At 49.7% G+C, this 16,932-nt stretch overlaps 1 protein-coding gene across 3 annotated transcripts in view; it reads right to left on the reverse strand.

The window, feature by feature from the left end:
* The window catches only part of TANC2 (tetratricopeptide repeat, ankyrin repeat and coiled-coil containing 2), a gene marked incomplete at both ends in the record, with an annotated part of 120,677 nt that overhangs the window by 13,631 nt on the left and 90,114 nt on the right, over positions 1 to 16,932 (reverse strand). For all 3 annotated transcript variants that reach the window (XM_079547130.1, XM_079547129.1, XM_079547128.1), the window contains 6 exons: positions 195 to 328; positions 4,508 to 4,601; positions 5,306 to 5,491; positions 7,419 to 7,655; positions 7,869 to 7,991; positions 10,507 to 10,615. In XM_079547130.1, coding sequence (XP_079403256.1) covers positions 195 to 328; positions 4,508 to 4,601; positions 5,306 to 5,491; positions 7,419 to 7,655; positions 7,869 to 7,991; positions 10,507 to 10,615 — 883 coding nt within the window. The remainder of the gene's footprint in view (positions 1 to 194; positions 329 to 4,507; positions 4,602 to 5,305; positions 5,492 to 7,418; positions 7,656 to 7,868; positions 7,992 to 10,506; positions 10,616 to 16,932) is intronic.

Consider the following 16,932-nt stretch of genomic DNA (forward strand, 5'->3'; position numbering starts at 1 on the left):
CTTCTCCAAAAGCGTGGCAATGTGTTGGCACAGGCGGCCCAGGGAGGTGAGGGGGTCCCCATCCCTGGAAGTGTTCAAAGAACGTGATGTGGCACTGCGGGATGTGGTTATGGGCACGATGGGGTGGGCTGGAGTTGGGCCTGGGGATCTGAGAGGTCATTTCCAACCAGGCAGAGGTGGGACGGGATGCTGACCTGCCAGTGGCCCTGCCGGACGGCGCTGAAGAGAGGCACCACGCCGCGCCGGTTGGGCTGCGCCACGGCAGCTCCCTGCTCCAGCAGCAGCCGGCACACGTCCAGCTTCCCCCGGCCCGCAGCCGCCGTCAGTGCTGTGGAGAGAAGAGGCAGTGAGGGGAGCAGCCATGATGGCTCCATGGTGCCCCAACCACAGCACCCAATGGGCAACGCCAACAGAGGATGAGGGATGGATCAGGGACGATTTCCCGGCAGCGAGCTCTGGGCTCTCCTATGTTGGAATGAACCCAGAGCAGCTTTGTTGGGATGGGGGATTTTTTTTATGTCAGCCTGTGGATCTCTGGAGTAACTGGAAAGCAAAAGTGGTGTCTATGCACTCAGATGTTTTCCATGCAAAATGCTCGTTTTGGCCGCTCCTTCTGGGAAGGACTGACCCCACCTGCAACAGTCATTGTGCAAAAACCAAATCATCTCACACTGGCTGTCCAAGGAGGCTGTGGATGCCCCATCCCTGCAGGCATTCAAGGCCAGGCTGGATGTGGCTCTGGGCAGCCTGGGCTGCTGGTTGGCGACCCTGCACACAGCAGGGGATTGGAACCAGATGAGCACTGTGCTCCTTTGCAACCCAGGCCATTCTATGGTTCTGTGATTCTCTGGTCTCTCAGCTTCAGTGGGTTGGGAAAAATAGCTGATACCTTCTCCCTCTCCAACTCCGCTCTGCCAACCCGAAAAGTCACGGTGGGTTCAAAAAGACACATCCAAAACCAGCTCCGAGTGCAGGACCTGCCTTTGACTCGTCTTTGGTATTAATTTTAGACTTTTCAGTTCCTCCTTCTCTCCTCCCCCCCATCTCTCTGCACTTCAGTGCTGCCTCCGGTGGGAGTTGGAGCAGAAGGTGGGAGTCTATTTCGAACTGACGTCGCTTGTTTTTTTCTCTGAAGTACATTTCTGTGGGACGGCTGATTACGAGGTGTTGATGGGTTTCCAACTCCATCGCTGTTAATGGTGGGGGATTTAATTAATTCTCTCTTCTGTTCCCACATTATGCTCGAGTCCTCTTCACTCGGAGTTGAGAGACAGCAAGAGTTAAAAGAAAAATCATCCCTTTACCACGAGCAGAACATACTGCAGCACCTATAATCAGATCCATGTGGGTTTTAAACGTAAGCTAGCAATATAGCAGGACTGTGACCAATGTGCACGGCAGAGCGATCAGCACGCGGGGCTTTGGGGTTCTATTTCTAAACCTGCCTGCACTTGAAGTGTTGTGGGTTAATATCAAAATGATATGTAAAGCAGCTACAGTCTGCGTTCACCACAAAAAAGACTTTGGAAGAGACTTTACTGGAATGGGACGACTGGATCTGTAGCCATACCCTTCTCAGCTTTGCTCTGCTGGACTCCTCTGTCCTGCAGCACTGTGCAGCAGTTCTGCTCATCCATCCCGGTTCCAAAGCTCAATTAAACCACTTTGGGAAGCCTCCTGCAAGCACCCACTTCCCTAAGCTTTTAGCACTCCTCAGGTGCATGCATTCACCTGCTGACATCCCCATCTGATGTGCCTGCAGGAGCCACCACAGAACCCACAGTGCAAGGCACAACTTCCTTTCTGCTGCATGAAGACTGGAAAGGGCCAGGAAAGGAGATGAAACGAGAGAAGTGGTTTGGTTCGAAGTTTTGCTGCCTGAGAGCTGATGGCTCAGTGTGAAGAACTGAGCCAAATGAGCCCAGCCAGCAAGAGGAGACCAGAGCTGGAAAATGGGAGTGTTTACACTGCAGCTCTTTCAGGAGAACAGAATGCCATGCTATCACACCTTGCAATAACCAAGGCTTGGCATAGATGCCATGAAACAGTTGCTGCAATTCCCAAAACACATCCAACAAAACCCAAGCCGACTCCATCCGCCCTCGAACATGAGGATGTCGGCTCTCCAGCAGAAGGGATTTGCTGCAGCACACTGCCTGCTGTGCAAAGCCTGCCTGCTTTCCTACAGCAAAACAAAGTTGATCTGCAGAAGGAATCATTACATCGCAGTGGGCTCTGATACGGCGCGTGGATCCATTTCAGGGGCTGGCAGCAGGATACATGCAGGCGGTATTGCAGCTCTTGCACCTCCAGCCCTGATGGAGCTGTTACAAGTGACTCAGATGCTTTTGTGCTGGGTTTGATGGGAGCCTCGTCCCGGGGGCACACGATCCATCTGGAGTTGTGCTGTCAGCAATTCCTGACCTTATGATGTAACTTGGCGCTGCTGTGGGATGAGATCAGGCTGACATCACTGAGCCAGGCTCTGCTCTATGGCACATCAGATACATGAGCAACAAGTATCAAAAGACAGAAAAGTCCCCACTCGGATTTTTAGAGCAGACTGCTATTTTTGGAATAGAAAAAACGGTGGAAATGAGCGTTCTCTCTTCAAGTGCAAACTAAACTCACTGCTTACTCTTGGGAAAATAAAATTAGAACAATGTGCGAGGGAGTCTTGCGATCCATATGAATGCATCTTACCTGTGATGGAAGGAAGGACTGCTGGTGCTTGGCTCAATTTTGCTCCTTTTCCTGCCTTACCCATAGCTGTTGTAATGGGTAAGTGGGGATTCATTTCTAACAGCTCCCCAGTTTGTCTGCTATGTGCTCATCAGCAGTCTGTGCTGCCAGCTATCCCTTCTAGATGTGAGTGCATTGAAGGGGAGAGGTATGGGAGGAAGGTGACAGTGGGGAAAGGTTTCTGCTGGAGACCCTGGGGCAGCAGGCAGATTGGGAACAGCAGAGCTACCCAGATGTGAAGGAAGAGAAGAGCTGGGATTCTGCACGGAGAAGAGCATGCAGCAAAGCATTGGGAGCAGAAAGAGAGGAGGGAAGGGAGGGCTGTGACCTGCAAAGGCAGAGCTGGAGGGAACGGCAGAGCCACAGAACAGCTGGGAAAGCTGCAGGGCTCTCCACCAAGCTTTGCCAGCTTATCCAGACAACTAGGACTATCCTAACCCAAGAAGAACATCTGCATTGCCCGATGCTGCCTCTGAGGGCACACTGCAGGGACACGTCTCCATCACTTCTAACCAAACTCTGAAGCCATCTGGACCACCATCTATCAGCTACCCTTCAGCAGTGCACATTCTGGATGAGCCATCTCTGATCTGGGGTTACGACCCGGCTCACCAATAAAAATGCCACTATTTTGTTACTAACTGCCAATACTCCATCATTTCATTTGGAGAATCCTATATCCAATTTCTTTTTTTTTTTGCTCTGTGATGCCCTTGGGGCACTTTTAAATGGTTCACTTGTACATTTGTGGCATTATTTCCACCAATAAAGGCAGCATGCCCTTGCTGCTCTGTGGCTGTGTGTGCAGCGAGCTGCTGCTTTCCCCCATGCTCCACTCCATGCTGGGACACCTCACTCCTCTCCTTCTGCCATTTAAAGCAGAGCATGCCCAGCAAGCTCCATCCATTACAGCACTGTACTTTCAGAAGTACCGAGTGCCAATCAGCTCAGACCATAACCCAGCCCTTCCCTGCTTGAATTGCAGCCAACCTGAGCCCAGCACAGCAGTGCCTGCAGCCTGGAGCATGTCACTGTTAAACAAAGCTGATGGAGTTGAAGGCAGGGCTCTCTCACCCAGACAGGGATGGCACCGCAGTGCATCAGCTCGACAGGAGCACTGATGCAAGTGGATTGGTGAGCTGAGTGCAGGAGACAGCAGGTAATATTTAAGAGGTCACTGGAGACAAAAGCCAACAAGGCCAGGTTTGAATAGCTCAAGAAATGGAGATGACAGAGTGACTTGTGTGTGTGTGAGGAGGAAAGGGGGGATGGCTGGTTTTGTTTTGGGGGCAGTGAGGAAAGGAGGGCTTCTGTGTTAGACTGTGAGCACCAGGAAAAGCACTGCACAAAGGACTTATTTTTAACTAGCAGGTGTTAAATAATGGATAGCTTAGCAATCAGTGCTGTGTGTTACAGGGAAGGGGGGGAGCAGAACGGAGATGCTTTGAGTAAATATGCAAAGTATCAAGAGAGAATGAGCAGCAGTGTGCATCCACCTGACTTAACATGGGATGTTTCAGAAACCAGTGGGCTGGCAGTCAGAGCTGCTTTGTGCCCCACGCTTCAAGCCAGCATCAGGAGCTGCAGAAGCTCAGGATTTCCCAAAGCCCAACTGTCTACTTAAGCACCTTGGCATCTGTAACCTCAAATGAAATCAGAGGAAGGGATCCTCTCTGTCAGAACAAAGCAGGGATCAGGTGTGTACCAGGAGCCCGTAAACACAAACACAAGCATGCAGGAGAAGCTAGAGATCTGCAGAAATCACCTGTCTCTCCCCAGAGACTGTCAAAGCTGTTGATCTGTGCTCGCTCCACCTCCTCTTCATCTTTTTCTGGAAGGTCGAGCAGGTAGGAGACAATCTAAAACAAAATGACATGTCAGCTCACAAACCTCGATGCATTATAGATAAACTGCTGACATTTTAACAAGAGCTGCTCTGAATACACTGAGGAGAAGGCACTGAATTTCTGCCTGGAACCCTCAGCTCAAGTAAATACTCTCCCAGAGATCCCAGCAAGGATTCTGGTGTGGCTCCAGCAGTGATCAGGATCAATTATAGACATGCACAACACTTGTTCCATCACCAAAGCTGGAAAACTCCGCAAGTTTATCATCAGCTGTGCCTGCAAGCACCTCCCAACAGGAACCTGCAGTATATTCTGTAAGCAGCCACGTGCATTTAGGGTATAACAAACATGAAATTGCTTTTGTAAGTTACCAAGGTGACTGCTATGGTTTGGGGGAAAACTCTCATTTGCGAAGTCCTGTGCCCTGTTACAAATGATGTCAGCGTGCAGATCTGTAAGGTTTTGAAGTCACATCTGCTTCTAATGGGTTCAACTCACAGCCACTTTAAGCTAATAGCAATTACCCAGCTTTCTTTAATTAGCTCCTCTGATCTGAGCACGTTATCTACGTTTTTATGGATTATACTGAACAAAAGCAAAATCTAAAGTCAAGTCAATGACAGCTCCACCTCCCAGCCCCCCTTGCTTGATATTCTGGCTAGAAATCATGGTTATCCTTTGGTGTCCCATGCAGAGCGATGGGCTGAGAGCCTTACCTCCGTGTAGCCCATGCTGGCTGCGGCGATCAGGGCCTGCTGGATGGCGTGGCTCTTTTTGAACACCCCCTGCTGCTGCCCAGCCATGCTCCAGTCACACTGGATCAGGAACTTCACCACTTCCAGGTGTCCTCGGAGGGCGGCGTGCACCAGCGCGCACTGACCGTTCTTGTCCAAGTGATCCACCTTGAGAAGAGAAGGTGACAAAAATGCAGTGAAGCCAAACCTCGGGTGAAGCATCTCCCTTCCTTCTCAGTTTCCAGCCCCGGTTTCAGAATCATGCCACGTGTGCAAAATGTGCATTCTTCTGGGAACTGTCCCCTCCATGAGCAGACAGCAGCTCTTCACTAAGGCACTGCCCCGGGCTGAGGCATCCTCTTGGCCACAAGTGTTTGCTTTGGATAAGCTGCCGCTTTACTGTGGTCTTCATCAGACTCAAAGGCTGCAAAACTATTTTCTCTTTGTGTCCTGAAATACAGCAATCGTGTTTTCTTGCAATCATACACACACTGTCGTCTCCTTTCCCAAATCCACAAAGGAAAGCAGCTTGTTTCCCAGATACCATCTCAGGATTCATTCAGGAGAGACAGAAGTGCCTCAGCTGCAGCCTGACACCCCGATGTGAACTCGATGCAAGCAGAAGTCAATGGGAAACAGATTTTATTTGGCAGCTCTGCAAGAGCTCCTCTGCTTGGCTGCTCAGGATGGGGCACAGTTCACCACAATACACCAGCTGACATTTCTTTGCTTAGGGATACTCAAGGAAAGCTCAGGCAAGACTTCTGAACTGAGTTTATCCCCAGAACTCCTGTTTTCAGAGCAGGAGCAGATCCCCCAACAAGTGGTTCACTCAACTCTTAAAATATCCCAACAGAAGTGACATTAAATAATGTCACTTCCTCCTGTCCCCACATTATAACAGACAACACGGCAAGGTCTGAGAAGTCCCTCAGTTGCCCTGGCATTCATACTGCAGCTTCACAAACCCACGTTTTGCATTTTGAACTGAAGCTAGCCATACAGGGAAACCACTAATTGTTTCCAGGAGGCTCCTCTTCAAATAGCAGCACAACTTTCTTCTCTAACCAAGTAATCAAACGTGACTCATTACATCCAATTAAAACTCCAAACGCTCACCAGAGAGCTAAAAAAAGGGTATTTTTCTAGGACAAGTCTGATAGAAGTTTTTGGAAGATGTGTCTCAATGAGGTATTTAAAGAACACTCCGTGCTGCAGAAGCAGTGCTGCCATTTTTGCATTGTCAGGTTCAAGGACTTCTCCAGAACAGACCTCAGCAGGCACAGGTAGTGCAGCACAATTAGGCAGCTCCTGCACCAGACCTGCATTCCAGAACACCCATCAGGACTGCCTGGAGCTGCCTGCCTTTGGTGCTGATGTGACATTTGGACAGGCTATACGTTTTAAGCAGCAAACCCTCTGCAGCAGCACGCTGTGTTCACCTGATAGGGAATGTTCTTTAGCAAGCAGGACATGTCCTGCCTGCAGCTCCTGCTCTGAGTGTGGAACACTGTATGCCAGTTGTTGGAGGAAGTGAGTCATAGAATCACAGAATGGCCTGGGTTGCAAAGGAACACAGTGCTCATCTGGTTCCAACCCCCTGCTGTGTGCAGGTCACCAACCAGCAGACCAGGCTGCCCAGAGCCACATCCAGCCTGGCCTTGAATGCCTGCAGGGATGGGGCATCCACAGCCTCCTTGGGCAACCTGTGCCAGTGCCTCACCACCCTCTGGATCAAAAACTTCCTCCTAATATCCAACCTCAACCTCCCCTGTCTCACTTTAAAACCATTTCCCCTTGTCCTGTCACCATCTACCCTCATAAACAGAAGTTCCCCTCCTGTTTATACTCTCCCTTCAACCATTGGAAGGCCACAACGAGGTCTCCCTGGAGCTTTCTCTTCTCCAAGCTAAACAAGCCCAGTTCCCCCAACCTTTCCTCATAGCAGAGCTGCTCCAGCCCTCTGATCATCTCAGTGCCCTCCTCTGGACCTGCTCCAAGAGCTCCACATCCTTGCTGTGCTGGGGGCTCCAGGCCTGGATGCAGTGCTGCAGATGAGGCCTCACAAGAGCTGAGCACAAGGGAGTCACTGTACCTTGGCCCGTTTCTTGCACAGCAGCACAACGATGCTCAGGAACCCAGCAGCAGCAGCGTAGCCAAGGGGGGTCAGGCCGCTCTCAGAAGCAGCATCTACATTGGCACCGAACTCCAGGAGCAAAGCCACCATCTCTGTGTACCCCAGGTGGGACTGCACGCACAGAATTGGGGCGTTGTTCAGAACTTCGGTCCTGTAATTGACGTTGGCACCTCCCAGAATCAGCAACCGACTGACCTGCAGAGCAGAAGGAAAGCGCCTGTTAGCTGAGTGCTGAGGATGGAAACGGGTTTACTGTCAGGGCAATACAGGAATTGAAATCAGAGCCCTTTGTGTGTTTCTAAGGAGATCCGTCAGAGCCAGGAAGATCCTCCTCCTGGTGCTGTGGGGTGATGGAAGCTCTCCATGGCAGCTCTGGAGCCCCTCCAGCTCTTCACCCCCCCGCAGTACCTTGATGTTTGGGGTGTAGAGGTTTCTCAGCGATGCCAAAGCCATGGAAAGACCCTCGGTGCTGTACGAGATCCAAAGCCCTTGCAGGATGGAGGAAGACACCCCAACTTTTTTACTCAGCCCCTGTGAAAAAGAAAAGACAGCATAGACCCAAGCCCTCTCCTTCACACAACACAAGCCCAGCCTGGCAGACCAGGATTAATTCAGTAACCACACTCACACCAATTTAACTGTAATCCCCAAGCTCTGCATGGGAGGCTGCTTCCAGGTACCCTAAACCACACCACACTGATCTTCCCAGGCATAAGGACGTGGTGCAGTTTGAAGACACAAGATGTCGATGCACAACATCTGCTCTTTAGGATGAATCAATCTGCTTGTAGGAAACAACCTGCAAAGTTGCTGCAGCCATCTGCAAGGTCTATGCAAGGCAGGGTGAAGCTGCAAGCAGCTCAAATCCGCTCACCTCCCCCAGAAGATGCTGTGCTGAGGCACGCTTCTATTCTTCTTTTTGTATAAAGCACGTCTTATTTTGGCAGAACTGATTCACAGAGTTTCCTTATTATTCACATGCTTAAACTAGATGACAATGCGTGCTCACAACAGGATAAATTAAGGAAGCCTTAACATTTCCATACCTAACAGCAGACTGCCTCCAGCCCTTCCCGTTGGCGTGTGTGAGCACTCAAGCAAGCATCCCTCCTCCTACCGAGGGGACAATGCTTAGTAACCAACGTGCCAGCAGGCAGACCCAGCACAGAGGGATGTGTCTGCAGCCCTGACACACAGACAGCAGCGTCCAGCAGTGCTATGTGTACCCCCCACACGGTGCTGTTCTGCTACTGATTTACCATTAACTCTGCTGTTTCCATGGAAATTCTACAGCCATTTCTAGCTCTGCCATGATACACAAGCCCTGATTTCTGCTTCTTCACTGCTGTGAGGTCGTTTATTCTATTTATTGCTATTTTGGAAGCACTCTGTATCCCTCTGCAGTGTGGGGCTGTAGGATGAGTGACATCAGCAGACAGTGGAGTCTACTCCATCCCAGGGAGGATGCTCAGAGCAGGATCCCCACCTGCACCCGTGCTGGGCTGGGTTACAGACCTCCATAACAAGCTTCTTTTCTTCAAAATTCAGGAAATCAAAGAGAAATAGCTGCTTCAGCTCAGGGCAGAGAAAACAATGAGGAATTCTAGCAATGATTAAGCACTGCTTTTGTGATACACCACATCAGAGGTCAATATTAAATTTCAGCAAACCCAGTCTAGAGCAATTGGGGAAAGGGAAAACAATTTTACAACAAATGGTTAAAATAATTCAAAAATAGTTATAAAACAGTCGAACCCACAAATAAGCTTTTTGAGGCATCATCAGGACAGAGGGAGTGAGCACATGCTTTCTGAACAGCCATCAGAAGGTAATCACAGCATCACACCACAGAAGTCCCAGCTGTGGTTAAATATGCATGCTCAGGTATGAATGCAATACACAGAAGATGACATTGAGTCTTTAGGGACTAAAGACACCCAACGCCATTGGCATCACTGAAACAAAGACAAGGACATCTGGGCAAGTCATGGAATCACAGAATGGCCTGGGTTGCAAACAAAGCTCATCTGGTTCCAACCCCCTGCTATGTGCAGGTCACCAACCAGCAGACCAGGCTGCCCAGAGCCACATCCAGCCTGGCCTTGAATGCCTGCAGGGATGGGGCATCCACAGCCTCCTTGGGCAACCTGTTTGCAGCATCTCCTTGCTTGGTTTCTAAAATATCTGTTCGCCTGAAGTTTGGGTCCTGCTGTATCATGACTGAGAGTTTCTGTTCTTGCCCTTCCCATCCACACCACGCTTTTCCCAATTGGGTTTCCACATAAAATCAAAGAACCACCAAGGCTGGAAAAGACCTACAAGATCATCCAGTCCAAATGTCTGCCTATCACCAACAGCTCTCACCAAACCACACTCCTCAACACAACATCTGAACCTTCCCTGAACAACTCCAGAGTCGGTGACTTCCCCACCTCCCAGAAGCCCATCCCAGCTCCTGACTCTTTTGGAGAAACAGCATTTCCTAATGCCCAACCTCAGTTTCCCCTGGCACAATTTGAGGCCATTCCCTCTCCTCCTATCGCTTGTTACACAAAAGAAGAGGCCGACCCCCAGCTCACAGCCTCCCTTCAGGTTGTTACAGGTGGTCAGCTCTCCCTGGAGCCTCCTCTTCTGCAGACTGAACAATCCCAGCTCCCTCAGCAGCTCCTCGTGAGACCTGTGCTCCTGTTAGGACTGGTGATCACTCTAAGACACTCAAACATCCATTCTTGTGTTTCCTAAACTGTTTGTTTGACGATGCTTGTGCTCAAGAAGGAACACCATCCATTCCCAGCCTCAGTACCAGCACTGTGCACCATCCTGTGCCCATCTCTGGCCCACATAGACAGACAATACCTTTCCCTCACTGATAAACCCGCATTTTAGTTTACTTTCAAGAATTTCTTATATGCTGCTGCCAATTCTATAAATCCAATAAACCACATCTCTTACAGAAACCCTAAAACAAGAACAGACCAAATGCTGCTGGTGCCGGTGGACTGCACACAACCGGGATGAGGTCGGAGCAAAGCTTCGTTTTCCTTACCTTAAAAATATGTGCTTTGAGAATGTGATGTCCCAGCTCGATCGTTTGCTGTCGGTTTAGTTTTCCTTCCTGACGGGAAAACCAGAAGGCAAGCAGTGTGTGGCCACTCCTGGAAAGAGAAGAAGGAGCACATCAGTATTTGAAGTCTTGTACCGACAAAAGGGCTTCAGAGAGGAAAGCCTTTGGGAGACAGAGCTGTAAACCACCAAATCCTTTCTATTTTTTTTAGATTATTGGTGATCACTTTTAATTGAGCCCAGCTCATTAGAAGATGCAACGAGACAATTAATGCAGTGATATGCTGTCTATGAGCAGATATAAATTAAGCAGTGTCGAAGGAACGATGTCACAAGAGCCACGGTGCTGCTTTTAAAGTCATTGTATGGAGTACGACCCTAATTTGGAGAGCACACTACCAAAGGAAGCCATTAGAAAATGACACTTTCACAACATCCGTGCTTTGAAAAATGGCCTTTAAATGACAGCTGCATTCCCTGCTGTGTGACCTCTCCTCTGCAGACTGATGTAGCTCTGCACTCACTAGAACTTCTTCCAAATGCAATCTCCACTTCTGCAGCAGCAAAGAGGCCACAGGTGCAGGACCTGCCAGGCTGACAACCCGAAAAAACAGGCTAAGAAACACGCAGAGCTCCTTTAATACAAAACACAATAACAGAAACCCCGGCTGCCTTGGCTCAGTTGCCTTTGCTGACCTTTTTCCATGCCCAAACATCCAGCTCAGGCACTGGAAGATGGCAGTGCCTTCTCAGACACTTGAGGGACTGATTGACTGACTTGAGGGCATGGACACAGAAACACAGTGCAAAAAAGTGACGAGCTGCCAAACATTTTGGGGTGAGAATGGCACACACAGGTGAGGATGGAACTGCTGGAGGTCCTGTAAGGCACTATGCTCTGTGCTTGGTGCTCCAGGAGCTGCAGGGTTCGTGGGTTGGCCAACAAATACCCTCTCTGTGCACCTTTCCACAGACTGCATTTGCTAAAGAAAGCAATCCAGGCCCTTGCAAGCTAGAGATGCATTTCCCTACTGCAGACACTGCCAGTGCCTGCAAAGCACTGGGAGCAACTGAGGCTTTTCCAAGGTCTCCCAAGTGCTATCTGATCAAAAAAAGAGAAATAATGCTGCTGTGACCAAATATGCAGACCATAATAAGCAAAGCAACTCCTAACCTTGACATTGAGGGCAGAGAAGAAGTTCAGATTCTTCCATAAGCCCCTGGGTACCCTCAAGAGAGTCCTTTTTAACTCACTTAATTCCTGGAACTAAATAAGAATGTGACTCCATATAAAAGCAACCAAACCCCCTCAAGCCAAACAAAACCAAACATGATATAAGCTGCGGCTTCAGAAGGGCTTTTAAGGACAGGGAATGTTATTAGCTCATCACTGTTTGGTAAAATACAAAGTGCTCAGCCTGGCCAAAAGGCAGCAAGCATAGCAGCAAGCAGACGTCTGCACCAGGGCAGGGATTTATCTGCATGTCTCTGCCCAGAGAGAACATCAAGCCCAGGTGCTGCCTGCACGTGGCTGTGCTGTCAAAGCTCGCTGCACAGCAGCACCAGAAGGGAGAAAAGGAAAGCTGGTACAGCAGAAGGGCTGGGATGTGGCTGTAGGACGCTGAGCCACCCGGGGCTCATTGTGTTTCCCTCCCCGCTTTGTTCCTCTGTTTTAGAACAGGAGGGGATCCCCCCACACCCCAGTTCATGCCCTTTGGAAGGAGACAGACAAATGGCCTTTGCTCGCTGCACTGATGGACCTCTATGAAAGCCCACGGAGAGATAGAACAGCACAAAAACAGACAAAAACAAACAACTGTGCATCACAGCTTGAGCACTGAAAGATGGGGAATGCGGCAACTGCCAGATTGCACCCAACCCCATTCAGCCAGATTATTAAAGCTTACCATCACCCCAATACACCCCGTATGTCTGCAGCTCATCAGCCTCATGCTGCTCTGCTTCTGCTCCAGACAGCAGCCAACTTTACAACAAAGGTTGCTGGTGCACATCTGTGCAGAGGCATCAACTCATCTCCCTGCTGCAGGGAGCGGTGGAAAATGGCACGGGCTTTTTGCTCCACTCTGCCCATTGCAAAAGAGGAAATAGCAGCACTTGTTGGAGCAGGGCTGACTGAGAACTCTTCAGAAACGCTTGGGAAGGATGTGAGCAGAGCCAGGACTGCAGCAATGCTAAGAAGGGGCTGAAGATCGTGGACTGAAGGGGCTGAGGTTGTGGTTTAGTGGGTGTACGGTGATGGGTTGGGGTTGGTCTTGATGATCTTGAAGGTCTTTTCCAACCTTCACAATCCTTTGAATGGGAATGGTGGGAACGGGTCAACGGTTGGATGTGATGATCTTGGAGGTCTCTTCTGACGTTAATGCTTCTGTGATTCTGTGAAGATCCAGAAAGTTCTGCCATGATGATGAGCAGCTCCATGCTGACACGCCAGCCTGGCGTCCCTGCTCTGCTCTGGCACAGCTCTACTGCAGCTGGAGGGCATTTACCCAAACCTGATCACACGCACAGCTGTTAGGAATAAGGCATCTACAAACTCTTCCAGAACCAAGCACAGCATTCATGAGTAATGCATTACCTCTGCAATGTTTCCCAGACCTCGGCTCCAGGCTCGCTGATAAATACTTGCAGTCACTTGCCCTGTCAGCACTAATTGCACGCTAAAGCAGACTCCAACAGCACAGCCCTTCTTTTTTTTCCTTTTTTTTTTTCTTTTTTTTTCCCCTAACAAAGCAGCGGATGGCAGTAATGATTTCTACATCAAGGAGCTCAGTGACACGATCTGCTTTGAATTTCGCCACTGCAGAGTTTGCCATCACAGATTTTCTATTTTTAATGTGAGATTTCTTCTTGTGAAAAATTAATAGCGCTGCCAGCTCAGCTCTGGGAGCCTTTGTTTGCTGCTGCAGATCATGTGTGACACAGCCAGAGTCTGGCTGGCAAAGGCTGTGCTCAGGGATGGGCACAGAGAGAGATGGAGAGACCCCAAAGCTCAGTGAGAATCCACTTCCACTTCTGGCCCTAGCCAAAGCCAAACTCCCAATGTACCCCCATGTTTCCTTCTTGCAGCTCACCCCACAGAGCCATCCCAAACCCAGGCACTGTGCCCAGGGAATCTGCTCTTCCCAGAGATGTCCACTCTGGCAATGCTACAACTTCAGCACAGAGAAAAACTGACACTGATGGAGCTTCTGCTGCCCCCAAAAACACCCAGCACTGATGTATTGATTCCTATAGCATAGCTTCCCTCTGATGTTACAATTGCCAGTTCACTTGGAAGGAATTACCATCACACAGAGTTAGGAAAGCAACAGTTCTGAACAGCGAACATTCTTAAACACGACGTGCTATTTCCTACAGAATTCAACACTGCTTTAATTTGCCAGGTTCGTGGGGCAGAGCTCACAGCCCAGGTAGAACCTTCCCATTACTGAGGGTGTCATAGCAGAGACAAACTGCGCAGGACCCGGTCAGAAAGCATCACCTGCCCACAGGTACCCAGAGGCATGGCAGCAGTGCCCAGTTCCAGTTCAGGGCCTCCCATCAGGGCTCAGGGGAAGTGTGAATTTCACCACCACAGCTTCAGGTTGCTTCCTTCACTCAACAGTTGTCTTATTCACAGATCTACCCACACCACAGCCACTGTTGGCTATCTGTTATACAGCAAGAGCCTAAAGTCTTCACACACCCCGTTCTGGGTGCTTCATGTGGCATTTCCAGGCTGAAAGGGGCCACTGGTGGACATCTCAGCACCAATTTTCACAAGGACAGCAATGAGCATCATGAGCATCCCAACCCCAACACATCTCCATCACTGATGCTGCTCCCTCAGACACCTGACTCCAACTCAACACTTCAACCTCTTCTGCATACAGCAAAAGTGCTCTATGGCTGCCTTCTGGCTTAGCAGAGGCAAAGCACTGCACAAAATGCCTGCACCAAGGTATCAGCTCATTGCTTGCTGCCTCACTGCCATCCCCCGCACCTCGTGGGCCACGAAGCACTGCAAGCAGCAGAGCTGTGCACTGCATTAAGGAGAGCTGAAGAACTGCACAGACCCGTGAGCGCTGGCAAGAGCAGAAATGGAATTGCTCAGCTACCCTGGGGTGAAGCTGTGATGAATGAAGCAGCACTGCAGTGCTGGAGGGCTCATGGATGTCTCCTCACTGCTGGGTTGGGACTGAACACTGGGGAAACCAGTCCCACCTACACAGCCACAGCACTGCACACATGGGAAGGGTGGGGATGGGGAATGGAGCCTCCAATGTCGCTGGGTACAGACCATGCTGCATCCACTGTATGGGGAGCACGTGGCCAGATGGTGTGACATGGTGGTCAGAGGGCTCATCTGCAGGATAGCATCCAGGATAATGTACCTGAATCCTCATCAGGAGCCGATCCTAGAGAGCCTCTCTACTGCATTACATGGGAGAATGGCACAGGGTGCCGGGCACTGCTGGAGGGCAGTGAGGAGGAAAAATGGGTCTCACCCTTTGATTCATGGTAACAAAGCAACCATTTAAAAAATACAGAGCAGCAAGGAATAAAAGAGAGAGAAAAGCATTTCGGAACACTTGCAGAGCCCGATTTAACGAGGTTTAAAACCACAGATCCAGAGAGCAAAGATGGAATTCTGCCGTCTCCGCTCAGCCCATAAAGCTTTTCCCAAATCCTGCCGGTTGCCAGGAGCAGATTACTTTGTATTCAGAGTAAATAAGTGATGTCTGAGAGCAGGGTGGAAAAAACTGCTGGCGTAACTTAATGACCACGTTGGGTGGGCTGAATGGGCAAAGCTCTCCGTGAGCTCTGCGGTGACCGCGCGCACGGAGCGCTCGGCACAGAAGCAGTGACACACTTTCTGTCCTCATTTCACCTGCTGTAATTTCTCACATGTAGGATTGCAGCGGAGCGGGGGTTGTGACTTGGAAGTGCTTCGCTTCCATTTGCCTGGGAGTGATGCGGAACAACAACGGGGCTGCTCTCAGCAGAACCTCTGGAAGGCTCTGCTCAGTGAGGATTGGAGGAAGGCAATAACAAGAGCAAATTAAGCAACGTTTCGTTCTTCAGTAAGCACTCCTATTGCCTCCAATTAATTCCACTTCTCTTTCTTTGGTGGCTCAGTGCCACCGAATGGATTACGCAGTGGATGTTTCTTCTTTCTTTAGATGTAAAAGTGGGACAGCATGCAGAAGTTGGCCATCCAGAAAGAAAAAAAAAACCAAAAACCCAAAAGATTTTATGAGGACAGCAACCGAAGACAAAACGTATTCCAGAAAGCTTCTCCATCTGAACACTTAGGTGTTCAGTCTAATTGTGTTGCATGTCCAATGAGCCAGTAGTTCGGCTGATGTCCTTTGTGGTGGGAGCAACCACATCTGCTCTTCGTCTCGTCTCATCTCATCTCATCTCATCTCATCTCATCTCATCTCATCTCATCTCATCTCATCAGCCACGATTTGCAACGTCTCCCTTTTCCAGCTGCAGCTCCATCCAAGTGTGGGGACAATCCTTGAGCCTGACATCCCCAATGGCTTTGACCACTCCTTTCTCAGCTCTGTTCTTCTCCACGAGATCAGAGCTAACACCTGGAAACCCCAGCCATGAGGATGCTCATGTGAAGTCGCCAGCATCCACTGTGTGGAGTTATTGCCCATTCCTTTCACATTTCAGAATGTACCAGGTACAAGTCAGGGAATCAGACAACTTTATTCTGGAAGTGGTAGAGGAAGCTGAGAAGTTGTGTTCCAGGTATTGCAGGGATTGGGTCCTCACTGCTTGGAGAAGAGACTGTGTTTGCCCATTCGATGACCAGGAGGGCACCAGGACGGATTGATTCATCTTGTGATCCAAAAATACGGCGCTTAGCTGGGTTCCTCTTAGTGGGGAAATTAAACCAGCAAGAAACATTTCACTGCTCTTCTCGTGCAATGGGTACAGAGGGATCCAAATCCCAAACCATGGGTAACCACTGCTTCCACCATGCCAAAATGAGAGCTGTAGGAATGACCATCAACCACCAAACCCCTGCTAATTCACTGCACCGACTCAGCACAGGCTCTGAGCATCAGGACAGCAGGCACACAGCTGGACATGGCAAAACCACCAACTGCCCAACGATGCAAGCGATTCAAATCAATACAAAACCACATTCTTTTGCATCACCTCGAGTTCAAATGGGATCTGTTTCATGGAGCAAAAAGCATCCCATGTGAGACCTACCCCAAGGTCTGATCAACGCTCCGTCATTTCAACTTATGATAAATAAATCTCAGCACATTCTAAGAGATTTCCAGAACTAAGAACATAAGAGGGGGAAAAAAAACCCAGCTAACCAGGCATTGTAATGTCAAAGCTGAGTAGAGATTTGCTGTTTCATTAGAAATTATCCTCT

The sequence above is a fragment of the Tetrao urogallus genome (assembly GCF_951394365.1).
Source record: "Tetrao urogallus genome assembly, chromosome: 26".
Classification (NCBI taxonomy): domain Eukaryota; kingdom Metazoa; phylum Chordata; class Aves; order Galliformes; family Phasianidae; genus Tetrao; species Tetrao urogallus.